We start from the raw sequence: 15,681 nt of genomic DNA on the forward strand, positions 1-15,681 counted from the left end.
AACAGTTACAACACCATAAATGAGTTCAAAGAGAGACTGTCCAAAAACTGTCAAAACAACCAAGACACAGACTCAGGGAGAGAAATCAGTGAGGCAGTGGGATGCAGCCAGAGGAGACGGACTGACAGCAGGCTTTACACTCTGCCTCTGGAGCCACGTTTTCACCAAAGGCTTTCAGTATAATACTTTTGGAACCAACAGTACCACCTATGAAGAGGTACCTAGACCCAAGACCCCTCTGTTTAATGTTCCACCGCAGTCAGTTTTCTTACATATGGGTGGGGTTGTTTATACTTGCTGCAAAGGTACCTTGGTACTAAAGGTTTTTTCAAAAAACTTTTCACAATAGACATGCAAAAAAATGCATACCAAACTGAGCTGCTGGTGGCAACGCTCCATGAGTGTGGCCACTCAGAGCCAGCAGAATCACTTTCACCTTTAAAATGTATTAAGAAGACCTGTTATCAGTTTGTTTGGAGTGTACTGAAATAACTCACTTAGGGTTAATGCTTATGCACAGCAGGGAAATGGATTACTGAACAATTTGCAAAGTTTAATCAGAAATTCTCTTTTTTAAAGATATTTTTAAGGGCTTTTTGGGCCTTTATTGGATAGGACAGACAGCATGAAAGGGGGAGAGAGAGGGGACTGCATGCAGCAAAGGGCCGGACTTGAACCCGCGGCCGCTGCAGCAATGGACACAGCCTCTGCACATGAGGCACCCGCTCCATCAACTGAGCTACTGGGCGCCCCTCAACAGACATTTTCTGTCCTTGTCAGGACCTCTTGATCCATGTCCAGAGGACTTAATTTTAAATACAAATTAACCTTTATTGAATAAAGTGGGGGCTGTTTGTGAGAAAATGGTGATGTGAACTTAGCACCAGGCATGTGGCAGAAGTTTGTTATTTTCTTTCATTTCACACAAAAACACCGTAGACAGTGCAGTTTTTTATGAAAAAAAAATACATATATATATATATATATATATATTTCCAACATAGGCTAGATTGTGAGAGTGTGGAAAGCAAATTCAAATCTAACAGTGTTTGTTATATTGTACTTTTAATATTTTGAATTGTTGTTCTTGTTGTTGTTTTGTTTGCTTTTTACAAAACACTTCAATTGTAAGCTGATAACTCAGTGTCTCAGGCGGTCTGGGAGTGGTTAGTTCTGTTTACAGAAATGCCTTTAGGATCATTACTGCAGCCTGTGTTTATACAACTGAACTAACTCCATATTTCCAAGAGTATCCTTTACTTCCACATGAAGCCTTCAGTATTATTCAGCAAAAGACAACCACAGAACCACAGACACACAACCTGCTTCCAGATTTTACCAGAGTGAAAGTAGTTCACAGCGTGCAGCTCCAACAGACCACCGAATGTTAGCACGCACATTAATAACAGCCCCTGTTCTGGGACAGGGCTAAGCTATTGATGGGCATCTTCATATCCAACTTAGGAGTTTCCTCCTTAGGTTTGCCTAATTTTTACAATATTCAGAATTCTTCAGAGTGAAATTTCACAGCTAGGGAGGCAGTAGTGAACAGTGCATGCTCTCACTTACTACATACTCATTTATTACATATATTAATACAACATTTCTCTACGTACATGTTGAGAGTAATTATATGCACAAAAAACACCTACACAATTAATCCATACCACACAAGTTTAATAAAGACAACAACTCAACAACTTTGTCTTCCTTAAAAATCCGCCGCACAGAGTTATGTACCGGCATGACTTATCCACCTGCCTACCATGAAGCAAAAAGAATGTGTACTTGTACTTGTGTCAAACTTTGACACAAGTACAACCAAACCACTGAGATGTCCCAGAGACTGTAAAGGTGAGGGCAGAGCCACTGTGGGATAAAAACACCTGAGGACAGCCAGTGAGAGGGAGACCCTGTGGTACTGGCCTGACTGAAGTCACAACACATTTCCACAACAGCAGCAGTGTGCTTACCACAACCAGCATCAATCTAACACAGTTAGTCTCACAGCTTGTCCTGACAGAGAGTGTTTCATAGAAACATTTTTTACAGGTATTTCATTCAATCATGCAACATCTCACATTTCATCTGTGTATATCTGTGACCAAAAGTGTATTTTTATGCTTCAAGTCTATTTTTCTTTCATTACATGCACTGCCAAAATTCAGGTGATGTACATATCAAGACAATACATATTACAATGTGTATTGTATGTCTAATTGATCATTTTGTTTGATTTGTTTTCATGGAGGCATTTTAAAACTTCCACTGTTCTTTGAGGGTGCAGTGAGTCCAATCAACTTTTTAAACAGACACATTTGGATGAGTAGTTACGTATATCTAATTGTCTCGTAGAATACAGAATTTGGACTGTACCATGCTGAGTGGTAGAACCCTCATTTTTGCCTGACTGAAAAAAAAGAGAAAGAAAGAAGACATCTCAAGATTCCTTGCAGGATTCTTTGTCATCATCTGCAACAGCAGATCATCTGGAAAATGTCAGAGCTCATGCTGCTTTGTTTTGAAACAAAGAAAAGGCTGAAGGCCAGCTCAAACACTGGCCATTTAACTCAGACACCACTTCTTCAGGCACTGTCCGAAGGCTGGCCTAACAAGAAAAAAGATCAGAGATGGAAGTTTTTTGTAACAAAAAAAAGAAAAGTAGTAAAGAAACAGAAGTGACAGTGTCACAGCTGTTGCTCTTTTACCTCTGTGTGTGTGTGTGTGTGTGTGTGTGTGTGTGTGTGTGTGCGTGTGTGTGTGTGTGTGTGTGTGTGTGTGTAAAATGTGGTCCAGCTAGGTGGCACCGATTTAATGGGATATGGTATAAAGTATTTGATATTTAAGTAGATGGTAATGAGCCACACATCTACAGGTACATAAACACTATGTCACTTTGCACACAGTAGTATAATGTCATTTTTCTGTCATAATTATCAGGAACTGAGTACTGAATGGTGCGAGCACCCTCTTGGAATGCAAGGAATTATTATCTTTATGCCAAATGAATAACAATTTTGGAGGTCTAAACCTGCTCAAAAACTCATGAATCTTGGTATGCACGTCCAGCCTAGCGAAAAAAATTGTATTTTGGTGGTTTTGGAAATGGGTGTGGAAAAATGACTCCACAGCGCCCCCTAACGTGTAACATGTAACGTGTAACGTGTAACGTGTTTACTTGTAGCTACATTCTTTTCTGTTTATTGGGATGGTTGTTGTTGAGATGTAACAAAACAATCAAGAACTGACAACACTGGCTCACAACAGCTGTGCTATGACCACTTAAAGCAGCACTCCAACAGTTTGGTATTTTCCTGACCTTGAAATTCTCTTTGTCTCTTTGTCTGTCAGTGTGGTATTTTCATGCTGAGCAGAGTGCACAGTGCACAGGTAGGAGGGAAGTCAAAAACGGGAGGGAGGCTTATCCATGCATTCAAATGAGGCAACAAAAAAGAGTTGTAAGTATTTTAGTAGAAAATGTGTGTGAGACATGCTGAGAATATAAATGGTTAGTCTGGCCACCTGAAAATGATCAGTACAACATTCACTGGCTTTTTAATGCCGATTTGGTCTCTACCAGCTTGTCAGAAAAAAATCTGCCTCTGAAGGTTGCTAAGTGCTCCACTTTGTTCACCAGCTAGCCTCAAACCTGATGTCTGCTGTTGGACAGGTGGTGTGCGATGTATTTATCACAGCTTGTTTGGAGTTTAAGCCCTGAAGGTTTGAAACCCAATTGTTTTGATGTGAATTTATATTTTTAGCATCAGAAGTGTTCATCAGAAATTCCTGTGAGATTGTACATCATAGACACATCACAGTTTCACCAAGGATTACAAGCTGTGTGCCAGTGCTGCTCAAAAAACATGATGCCAATCAGCCAGATGGGGGTGCTATAATTAAGGCCCAAATATTCAGCTTTGGAGAGGGCACACCCCTCGCACCATGAATCCTATTGACTTTAAATTCTACAATTCCAGCTCAGTGTGCTTTACAATAGAGCCTCAAGACCACTGAGGTCCACCTGACTACATTTTCATCTTTTAAAAAAAACAAAAAAAAAAAAACATTTTCAAAACATCTCCTCCTAAATCATAGGTCCAAGTTATACCAAATGTTGTATTTATCATTACTGGACCAATCTTATCAAAAGTTTGTCACTATCTCATTGTGTTTTGATATTGACAATGGACTTTACATTAGGTTTGGCTCAGCACATAGATAGGCCTAACTCCTCAATCATTGTGCCAATAAATCACTCAACAGGGGGCACCACCAGTTCGAAACAAGTGCATTAACCTTTCACAAAATTTGGTCATTATTCAACAACAGTTTGTCCAAACATCAACAAACTCAGTGGATATTTTTTACTAAGCCATAGAAGCATGTTCACGAAATTTTTCTGTCATTAACCAATAGGAAACAATATTGTTGCCAAAGAAGAGCATGGTCTGGACTAGATTTGGCCATAAATAAACAAGCATCTGCCCGATTGTCAAAAAACCTGTAGTTATCTTTAATGCATGTGTCGTAAACGTTTCAAAGATCTTGATCCTCCCAAGCTTTCAAGTTTTAAAGGTCCATGATGGCTTGATCCTTGGAATTGTCATTTGCAGCTATATTTTGCTGAAAGAGACTGCCAAAAGGGGCTTAAAAAATAAAAATAATGACTCAATTAATACAACAATTTGCAACAATTTGTTGAGAATCAATGTTAAAAATGTTTAAAAAAAATATCAATGAATACAGCACTAAGCATGTATTGATATTCAAATAAATTATACAACATGTAGCACTTTCTACACTTGCCTACAAGTCTACTTTCCCTTGTGTAACCTATGTGAAATGTCTAACCAAATGCTTATCAAGTGAAAGCATCTGAAGTCAAATTCCTCCCACACTAAATATTCTTGGCAAATAGATTCTGATTCTGCAAACGATACTAAGACTTGTTAAGAGAGCTGTCACATTACGGTGACGTAGAACATGAAAGCAAGTGCTGAGCTTAACTCAATAGTTGTAACTCATTCTGCATGTCCATCTCATCCCAATCCACTATTTCAGCATGACACAGAGTTGTTATCTATATTGTCTTACAGAATGAAAGAATGGAAGTAATGAGACAACTGCCATTATTGAAATGACAATGAAAACATTGTTTTCCTGCTTGTCTGTTATGTCCATACTGAAAGATACAGAGGTTAGGAAAACAAAAAGAAGTTATCTCAAAAAATAAACCAAACAGGCCTCGGGAGATGTGCTCTACATTCTCTTGTGCAATTTCACCAAATGAGGGAAACTCTTTTTTAATGACATCTTTCCATACTGTAATATAGTGTTAAAACTGACATCAATTAGTTGTGATAAAGCATTTCACATACTAAGTTATGAATTTCTATGAAACAAATATGCCGTTGCATAACACCAAGACAGTAGACCAGTATGGCTATAGGGACATCCTCTTTTTATAATAACATACATTTGGGATAGATAGTTGTACTCTTTTCATATGGGACATGTTGCCTCAATGTTTCAGCGAACTAAAACCAGACTTCATTTTCCAAATATGCCACAGAATATTACCCTCCAAAATACAACAACTAATAAATTGTCTATTGAATGAAATAAGATAAGGACTTCACTCCAGTTTTAAGCCTTTCTCATTTCTTTATTTCAGTTTGTAGCAATTACTGACGTATGTATTTTTGTCACTGTATTTTCTATTATGGCCTATCTATTTAAACATTTTCAAATATTTTTTGTTATCAAGTTTGAAAATCCATCAATTTAATCCTTTCAAACCTGAGCAAATTGGCTTGGGTTCTTAAAAAAAAAAAAAAACATGGGAAGAGGGCGATGAGCAACTTTACAAGAAACTGCCCCAAAATTAGCAAGAGTTAATAAAAAGTTACAAGAAAATTACCTGACAATAAGAAAAAAAGACCCCCCCCCCCCCAAAAAAAATCTGTAACATATCTTGAATAGATAATAAGGGGACTATAAAATATAGTTTTCTAGGCATTTTCCTAATATATCCAGATGATTTTCATCATTTCTTTGTCATAATATAAATATATATATCATAACAATATAGTTCTTTATATATGAACAACTTGGCAAGAAAAGTCCGGCAAGTTGCAAATATATCATTGGCATATCTGTTAAACAAACAACGAACCTCGTCGAGTCAAATCCATGTTATTTCTATAGCCCAAAATCACAAACTACAACGTTGGTTGATGGACTGCAGAAACTTTGAGACCGAGTTCAACTCAGAGCTGTGACAGTGTCAGACTGCACATTTGTCATTAATTGGCTCACCTTTGCTGAGTTTGCTCGCCCCCCCGATCATGGACGTACGCACACAAAGCAAGCTGCTGGCGTCCTGCTGCTGGAATAATCCGCACAAACTCTGGAAGTCTTTGGGAAACTCTGCGCTGCTTCCTCGGTTAAAGGCGATCCTGTGGCAGAGTGGCGCTGTCCCGATGGCGGTGCTCCTCATGGCTGGAGACTCTGTCTGAGTGACAGCACTGACCGCCGGGCTGATCCTGCGCCGCTGAGGAGAAGCTGCTCAGGAGCACATAGGCTTCCGAGCCGTGCTGATCCGTGCCTGTTGACGGACAGGTGTGGACCGACTGAAGCTTTATGTCGAGGTGTGTGTGTGTGTGTGTGTGTGTGTGTGTGTGTTTAAAACCTGCAATGTTATATTCCCTCCTCCATCACACCACCAACTAATGCAGCGTTCAAATCAACGTTGCAACGCTTCAAAATACATATATATGTATGTATGTAAATAATAGGCAGCCAGTAAACATGTCACAAAACACATTTGGGCAATACATTTATTAACCACTGGACTTCAAACTGTTTGCCCTTTGCAGCCTTTATTTCTTTGCTTCTCCTGCCGTGCCAGCACTCCTTTACCTTAATTTAATATTATGAAGTAAATACTGATTGCACTATGTAATGGCAATAGAATAATGACATCATGGACATTTACATTAGTCAGCTGGGATAGGCTCCAGCACACTTGGGACCCTTATGAGGACAAGTGGTTACAGACAATGAATGTAATATTTCAATGGGTTTTTAGCTGATATGTAGGTATAATGTGAAAACAGCCAGAAAAAGAGGTGGGTATACCCCGTATAAATTTGTATGCCCTCCATAACACCACTGGATATAATCTGTGGATATGTAACATGAAAAAAAAATCATATAATCCAACACCTTCTAATCCCAAATCATCACATATCGCTGCTTTGAGAGTGGACTTCTATGTCCACATATTACACTCTTGGTATCCCTCTGCATATGCTGTTGATGTTCCAGCCAAAACTAAACATTGACAAAAGCAGCTGGTTGGGATTTGGCAAAAAAAAGCATGTGGTTAAATTTAGAAAAAAAAACAAAACAAAACATTATGGTTTTAGTCTGCAAATTTAAGTCTGCAATATCTTGGACCCATCCACCACACATACCCCCACCCTATTCATTCCATGACTAATTTAGACATTCCATCTCTTTAGATTACATCATTACCGACAGTCTCTGACAAAGTGGCAGTATTTGACAACTTTGAATGGGCTGGATTATCCAACACTACTGCAAAACTCTAGGGACATTTACAGAGGGAGGGAGGACTGCGCGGGCTTGTGTTCACAAAAGGTAAGAGGATGCTGATATGGATTTTGAACACAGATCACACAGCATGCTTTAGTTGAACATAGATTAACTGAACCTGTTTAAGCAAATCAATCTAATGTGTTCATATGTAGCATATAGGCAATGAACTAACCAACATCCATGTCCCTCTTGTACAGATCTATTTAGATCTACCTAAAGAAATGCAATTTGACTTACTTCTACTACCGCTATGACTGTTACTAGCAGGGTATTACAAAACTCTGGACTCTATATAGGCATTCTCTGCCAATATTTTTTCACTCTACATCATGAATTAATTAAACAGTTTAATACCCCAAAGCCAAATCAGCTCCGAGAATCAATGAACAGTAGTCCAATCAGTGCTTAAGAAAAAAAAAAAGAAAGAAAAAATTTTGCATTACCAATAAAATAGGTTTAAAAAAACAGGAGTGAGATCATATCCTTCTGTACCTTTACCTCTGAAGTCAGTGTTGAACTAACTCGGAACTGTTTGCCCAGATAGCACAGTAAAAGAGCATACAGATTTTAGGAACCCATTTCCCGAAAGCGAGCACTAGTGTGCAATCCTCAATCCTGTGTGACTTATCAAGATTGGCTGCAACTCAAGTAAAACTCCACTCCAGCCTTTTCTAACCCCACTCTTGATTGTGGCGCTCCAGTCAGGAACACCCCTCCTCCCTCTCCTCCACACAGCATCTCCAGCAGCCCCCAAGCCAAAAACAAAAGATTAAAACCCTCTGAAGGCCACAGCTCCTTCTATGGGCAGCGACAGCTGGTTGATAGCTGCTGGAGCCTGAACCCACCACTCCACTGACCAGGGTCTCTCAGCTTGGAAGGCTATCTGATGGGTGAGGGTGAGGAGACGGTGGTGAAGGCCTGGCAGGGGCAGTGGGGCAGGAGACAGCAGCTCAGAGGGGCACTGAGGAGTGACGTGGAACGCACCTCTCCAGCCACATATTTATTCATAACTAACCTGCTCAGTGAGCTGTGTTCTCTCTAAAGGAAGGATCTCCTGCCACTGCTAAGTGAGCCCAAGATATTTGTAAAAACTTGTGAACAACAGAGGAAAAAGTGTAGAATATACTGTAGACCTCTTCACTTCGGAACTTCCACAATGGGCAGTTCACCTTCACAACCCATCCAGAGCAGAAGGGTCACCTCCATTCTTTTTTCAACAAGTATCTCAACAACACCCCTTTGCCACCAAAATTATAGGCTATAGACTTCTTTCTCATTGCCAGTGCATCAGAGCCGTGTACACAGTTCTGCAGCAGATGAGTTTATTTATTTCTTTATTTTTAATTTGAAGTGTCATGTTTGACGTTACAGATAGATAGGCCTCTCTTTATACATCTCTTAATTATTCAGACTAATTTGGATTGATTTTTGCTTGGACAGACATGGGTGGTATTTTGTGCCTCAATGCCGATCAGAGCCAGAGCTGATAAATACCTGTGACTACTGCAGAGTCATTTGACGTAACTGTGTATATTGATTGTATCCCTCTCCATTACAATAAAAAGACAGATGTTAGGGGGTGTTAGTGGGTATTTTGTGCAGTGGAAAAGAGGCTCAAGTCATCTTCTCTCCTCTCCCCCAACCCCGTTCACTTTAATTCATTAAAATATATTAATTATTTATACTATTACAATTAGAGAGAGAGACAGAGAGAGAGAGAGAGAGAGAGAGAGAGTTCTCTATAATCATGTACATTATTTTTATATTTGTAAAGAGGACATATCAGGAATCAAGAAGGAAATCAATGAAGAACTGGACAATAAGCAGAATCGATTTTGGCTATCAATAAAACTTATCAATTCTCATCCCTAACCAGGGCACCTGGGACTGTGGCAGCTAGCCATAGTCCCAGCTGATCAGGCCTGGCTGCTGACGGTCTGCACAAGAGGCATGAGTCTCTACTCGACCTCTGCTCTCTAAGAAACCATGTCAGGGCTCCACCAGCAGAGGTTGTGGCCCCCAACAGGGAGCCTCATTCTCAGCCTGCCCAGCCAATGAAAAAACACTGGCCATGTGTTCAGACGTCCAACACTCTTTAAAATACTGTAGTCAGATAGAGGTGCCACTGCATGGCACATGCACACACACTCATGTTTACCAGCCTAACTCTGATGCTTCACACTGAGTGATGAGCGGTCCAACTATCTGTATATTGCTGCTTTGAACTTCAGATCACTGCATCAAATTCAAATAGTTCAAGAACAAGAATCAACCTCCGCAGCTGACAAATACCTTGCAGTTGATTTACATCCATATTGACTTTAGACATCGTTAATTAGCTAACACACATATAAGTCATCTCAACAATTAAGCGAGGAGGCTGTAACATGTGCCATCACTCACCATCACTGCAGCTCCCATTATGTTCCTGTTACACCTTCCAGGATTATTGCTTATTAACGTTTATGGTCCAAATTATTGTAGGGCGGTTGCTTGCTTACATTAGCTACACAAAGTGCAAATGTTAACTTAGGTCATTGAAGAAAGTAACAAGTACCACTAAGTGATAAAAGTCCAGATTTATAATTATTTGGCGATTAGCAATTAATCATTTTGGCCAAAATATGCTTTGCTTGTGGATTTCTTCAGTTAACAGCCGCCTCACTCACAGAGATGGAGAAGGAGTGCACATGTGCACAAACTATAAATATGTATGCTATTATTGATTTAATATAGTCCGTGTTGGAATATTTTGAACTGCCTAATTTTCTTTGTGTGTTCCTATTTTTTTCGTTTAGGAGCACATGTACTCCATGTGCTTTTGTTAATGTCCTGGTGTTTGTTCAAATCAAATCAAATCAAACTTTATTTATAGAGCACTTTTCATACATTTAATGTAGCACAAAGTGCTTTACAAGTTAAAAACATAAAAAAACATAGACACCAACCCTCCCTTTCCTGGCCCACCCAACCCCCACCCCCCAGAACACAAACAGAAAGATGACATTAAAAAGGCACAAAACAGAATGGTTCTGGACAAGAAACATGGCTGAGCACAGACAACTAAAATGAGGAAACGCCACCATGGAGGGCTGTTTGGACCAGGAGCTGATCAAAGCTCACAGAAACATCACTATAGAAATCAACCCGCCCCAGATAGACCGCAGAGTCCACATCAAAACCATGAAGTTGTGGACAGGACCCCCCCATCCAGCGGTGACAGGGCAACTCCCACGACGATGCCCCCATAGCCAGAACCAATCACATCTCCCAGTACAAAGGGCCCTCTGTGAGGAAATACCAGAGCGGGAGTAAAAAACTAAAAACAGAATAAAAAAAAAACAACAAAAAAAAACAAACAAACAATAAAGTAGTTAAGACTAAAAGGTTAAGAAGTTGTGAATAAGATAAGATAAAAAAAAAAAAAATCTGAGATAAAATGTGCGTAAACTAAAAATAGCTAAAACATACAGTTTAGCAACCTAAGGATCTTAATTATATAAATAAATAAATATGAAATATAAATGAATTAATAAACTGGTAGATTAAAAAAAACTATTAAAAAATTAAAAAATAAGAAAGATAAGCTAAAAGCTAGACTAACGAGGTGGGTCTTTAGCCTCCATTTAAAAATATGAACACTTTCTGCAGCCCTCAGGTCCTCCAGCAGGATGTTCCACAGACGGGGGCCATAATACTGAAACAATGCCTCACCGTGGGTTTTTGTTCTAACCTTAGGAATAATTAAAAGGCTGGTACTGGAGGACCATAGGGTCCACGAGGGTTCATATGATAAAAGCAAGTCTGATAAATAAGAAGGCCATTTAGACTTTTCTAAACCAATAAAAGTACCTTGAAATCAATCCTGAAACACACAGGGAGCCAATGCAGAGATTTTAAAACAGGCGTAATGTGTGCTCTCTTTCTGGTCCTCGTCAGCACACGTGCTGCTGAATTCTGGATTAGTTGTAGGTGAGTCATGTTCTTTTTTGGAAGACCAGAGAGTAGAGCATTGCAGTAGTCAATACGACTAGAGATAAAAACATGCATCAGCGTCTCTGTGTTTGCTTGGGAGAGAAACGGGTGGACTCTGGCAATATTTTTGAGATGGTAAAATGCTGTTTTTGTTATGTTGTTAATGTATGGAATAAAACCAAGCTCAGAGTCAAAGATGACGCCCAGGTTTTGTACTTGTTCTGATGGGTTTAAAAATAATGTCTGTAGTTTTGTTATAAGTTTCTCTCTCTGAGTTTCAGACCAATAATTAAAAGTTCAGTTTTGTCCTGGTTGAGCTGCAAGAAGTTCTCTGCCATCCAGGACCTGATGTCTAAAATGCAGTTAAAAAGGGCATTGAGTGTTCCTGAGTCATCAGGAGACACAGAGATATATAGCTGTGTATCATCAGCATAACTGTGAAGGTTGATGCCGTGCCTCCTGATGACCTTCCCAAATGGGAGCATGTAGAGATTAAAAAGCGTGGGGCTCAAAATCAGGCCTTGGGGCACACCACAGTTCATTTTATAGTTCTTCGAGGAGCAGGTATCCATACTTACTAAAAATTCTCTATCTGTGAGACAGGAGGAAATCCAGTTTAACACAATACCAGAGAGGCCGACCAGGTTGTGGAGTCTGTTTAAAAGAATTTGGTGATCTACTGTATCAAAAGCAGCACTTAGATCCAATAGCACCAGGACAGAAGGTATCTTCATGTCCATGTTACACCTGAGATCATTTACGATCTTTAACAGGGCTGTCTCTGTACTGTGGTTCGTCCTAAAACCAGATTGATATTTTTCTAAAATACTGTTTTATTTAAAAAAAAATCATTTAGCTAAAATTTTGCTTAAAAACGGTGAGTTGGACACTGGTCTGTAGTTATCAAGAATGCTAGCTTCTAAGTTGCTCTTCTTCAGAAGGGGCTTGACCACTGCAGTTTTAAAGGCAGTGGCGAAGATACCCGTCTGAAGGGAGCAATTCATGATGTTTAAAAGTTCGTCCTCAAAGAATCCATAAAATGTTTTAAAAAGTGAACTGGTAATTGGGTCTAAAAAGCAGTTTGTATGATTTACTTGGGAAAAAACTCTACCAAGCATTACAGCATCAACCAGGACAAAACTCTCCAGTGTTTCCTCAGATAGAAGCAAAGATTCAGGTGTGTTAAAAACCATATTCTGATATAGTAATAAATCTGATCTAATTTTATCAATTTTACCTCTGAAGTGGTCTGCAAAGTCCTCACAAAGGGAGTCTGTTGGCATCCTGCTGGACTTATTAAAATTGGGGTTAATAAGGTGCTTGATGGTGGAGAAGAGGATTTTTGGGTTGTTTTTATGGTCTGTGATGGGTTTAGCGAAGTGAGCCTTTCTGGAATTTTTGACTGCATTATTGTAAATTTTTAGTTGCTCACAGAGGATTTGGTCATTTATTGTCAGTTTGTTTTTTCTCCATTTCCTTTCTGCTATCCTATAGTTTCTTTTTAAATGTTTTATGATTTCATTTCTCCATGGGGGTATAGCATATAGCACCAGTGACAAGACACAGAAATGGTCAGACAATGCCAAGTCAACAACAGAGGACACACTGGTGGACAGGCCGGAGGTTATGACAAGATCCAGAGTGTGTCTGTTGTAAGTGGGTTCAGTGACATGTTGAATAAAATCCATGCAGTTAAGCAGGTTTAAAAACTCTGAGGCGACGGGGTCTGACCGATTATCAATGTGTAAGTCAAAATCACCGGAGATAATAATTTTATTGTAAGAGGTGTGGATAACTGAAAGTAAATCCGAGAATTCGTAATAAGATTAGCACAGTGTTTGGGTGGTCTATAGATTGTCAAACATAAAATAGGAGGGCTGCTAAAAACAAAGGCATGGTATTCAAAGGTGGTGACACTGTCAAATGACACTTTCTTAAAAACAAACCTGTCTGAGTAGATGGAGGCAGTGCCACCACCTTTTTTGACGCTCCTCGAGGAGAAAGTGAATTTTAAATTTGGTGGGGTAGCTTCAATGAGGGCAGCTGGTGCATCTGTGCCCAGCCATGTCTCAGTTAAAAACAAACTGTCAATCTTATGATCTAAAATCAGTTCACTGATAAGAAAAGTTTTGTTTGATAGTGAACATACATTCAGTAGTGCCATGTTGAGGGTCACGGCAGTCTGCTTCCTCTGCAGGATGATTGTTGTCTTGTGCTTTTGTTGACTAAACATACCTACATACTTTTGCTGCCTAAACCTATTCATGTGTTTTTGTTGTCATCCCTGTAGTGGTTACGGCATCCCAGAATGTCAACAGCAGACACAGACAATACCTAAAGCATAATATGTAGATGCAGAGGTCCACTGACAAAGCGATTATATGTCACAACATATGTCAGTTTTTTTTGTTACCTTTAAGCTCAGTCAGAATTATCCTTTGTTTTTAATGGTTTTGTTTAAGTGTATATGGGTTTGATCCACAGTAGGTGAGGGCTATCTAACTATTCCCATACTGACTATGAATTTTACTGAGCAAACAGCATCTGAAGTCGGGGAAAGGCTGCTCTTCATGAGTCAAGCTGAAATAATGAGCTGATAATTGCCAGCCTTTGGCAGCTGAATACAGATACTTTCAAGCAAAATTTGTTTTTCTAAATCCACTCTTGATGAGTGATACCTTCCATCTCTGTCACTAACACAAGTCAACTCACCTCTACTTCTGCTGCTTCTCATAATACTATATCAGTCTGACCGGATGCACCTGATTATTTCCCCATAAATCACATTACACAGAGCACAACATCATCAGTCCTGTCCTCCACACTTCCCAAAGGATATAATTAACTTTTCCTTGCAAGCAGAACGATGAGTTAACCCTTCAAAAAGGAACTGGCTGAAATAATTTTATTTCAATACTCATTTAACCTCAGTTTAGCTTGAGCCAGTATGATGTATTTTCAGGTGTATGAATATCAGCTGCACAAACAATGTGTCAGTGCAGGAATAACACTGTGGAGGAAATGACTTATTTGATGTAGTTTTGCTTGTAAGTTTCAACTTACATGTAACTACAGAACCACAAACACACATGGCTTTATTTTATCCAGCATGATGGAGAGATCAGAGCAAGGTGACTGACAGACATGACATGCTCCTTCAGTCATGGCCAATTGCAACTGGCAGCTGATGTTAGAGAGTGGGCAGGCACAGACAGAAGCATCCTGATCATCAGTGTGTGCAGCAGAAACTGAACAGCACCCTGCAATCAGCACACACCCTGAGGTCAGAGCCTTCCACCGCTCACGCCATACCTCCCAATGAGACTCTCTGTGTCTCACGGAGCTCACTGCTGCTCCTTGTATCTCCTACTGAGTCTGATTCTAAAGGACCTGATACCTTAATGTTGCTTTGTTCAAGCCAACCTTCTGTCACTGCTAGCTGGGGTCCAGCCGCTGTGGGGGGCTGACACGGGGTCACTGTTATCCTGGGTGGTCACTCCTGGTCCTGACAGCATCCTGCTGGTGGCAGCATGCAGGCTGTGGTCAAGATGTCTGCACGGGTTTGCCTGTCCTACACTCGTTTAGGAAGTTGCATGCCAAAACTGTGCATCTTTAGGATGCAGAATTTTTTTCTGGACTGGGCTGTGGTTACTGAGTCCAGTCTTCACACAACCTTTCCAAGTAGTCATTGTCACAGGTTCTACATTGTTCTCCACTTTGTTCTCCACTATCTAAAAATGCCGCAGAAAAGAAAAATGACAGTGGCCAATTACGTGATCAACAATCAGTCAATTACTAAAGATGTCTGCAGTCCAAAAATATACAGTCTATTTGTATCATTAAATACTGTATTATAGTGAGTAAAAGAGATAAAGTACTGATTTACTGTTTACTGTTGTCCTGTTTTAACAGCTTATCTGTAATATTCTACAAATACACTTTCACTCTATTTGTGTGTGCATCATCAAATACCGCTGCTTTTGCAATGATTTCTCATAAGATCCTTTCGCCAAAGGCCAGTTTCGCATCTGTATAATACTCCACTGGATGGTGTCAACTGAAAGGAGGCCGGACAGAACAGGC

At 39.8% G+C, this 15,681-nt stretch overlaps 1 protein-coding gene across 1 annotated transcript in view; it reads right to left on the bottom strand.

The window, feature by feature from the left end:
* The window catches only part of artn (artemin), a 31,098-nt gene extending 24,483 nt beyond the window's left edge, over window positions 1–6,615 (bottom strand). The window contains exon 1 of the mRNA XM_088077362.1: window positions 6,319–6,615. Within this exon, the coding sequence (XP_087933488.1) occupies window positions 6,319–6,499 (181 nt within the window). The 5' untranslated portion in view covers window positions 6,500–6,615. The remainder of the gene's footprint in view (window positions 1–6,318) is intronic.
* Between the last annotated feature and the right edge of the window lie 9,066 nt (window positions 6,616–15,681).

The sequence above is a fragment of the Plectropomus leopardus genome, chromosome 5 (assembly GCF_026936395.1).
Source record: "Plectropomus leopardus strain MGB_pleo_1.0 chromosome 5, ASM2693639v1, whole genome shotgun sequence".
NCBI lineage: Eukaryota > Metazoa > Chordata > Actinopteri > Perciformes > Serranidae > Plectropomus > Plectropomus leopardus.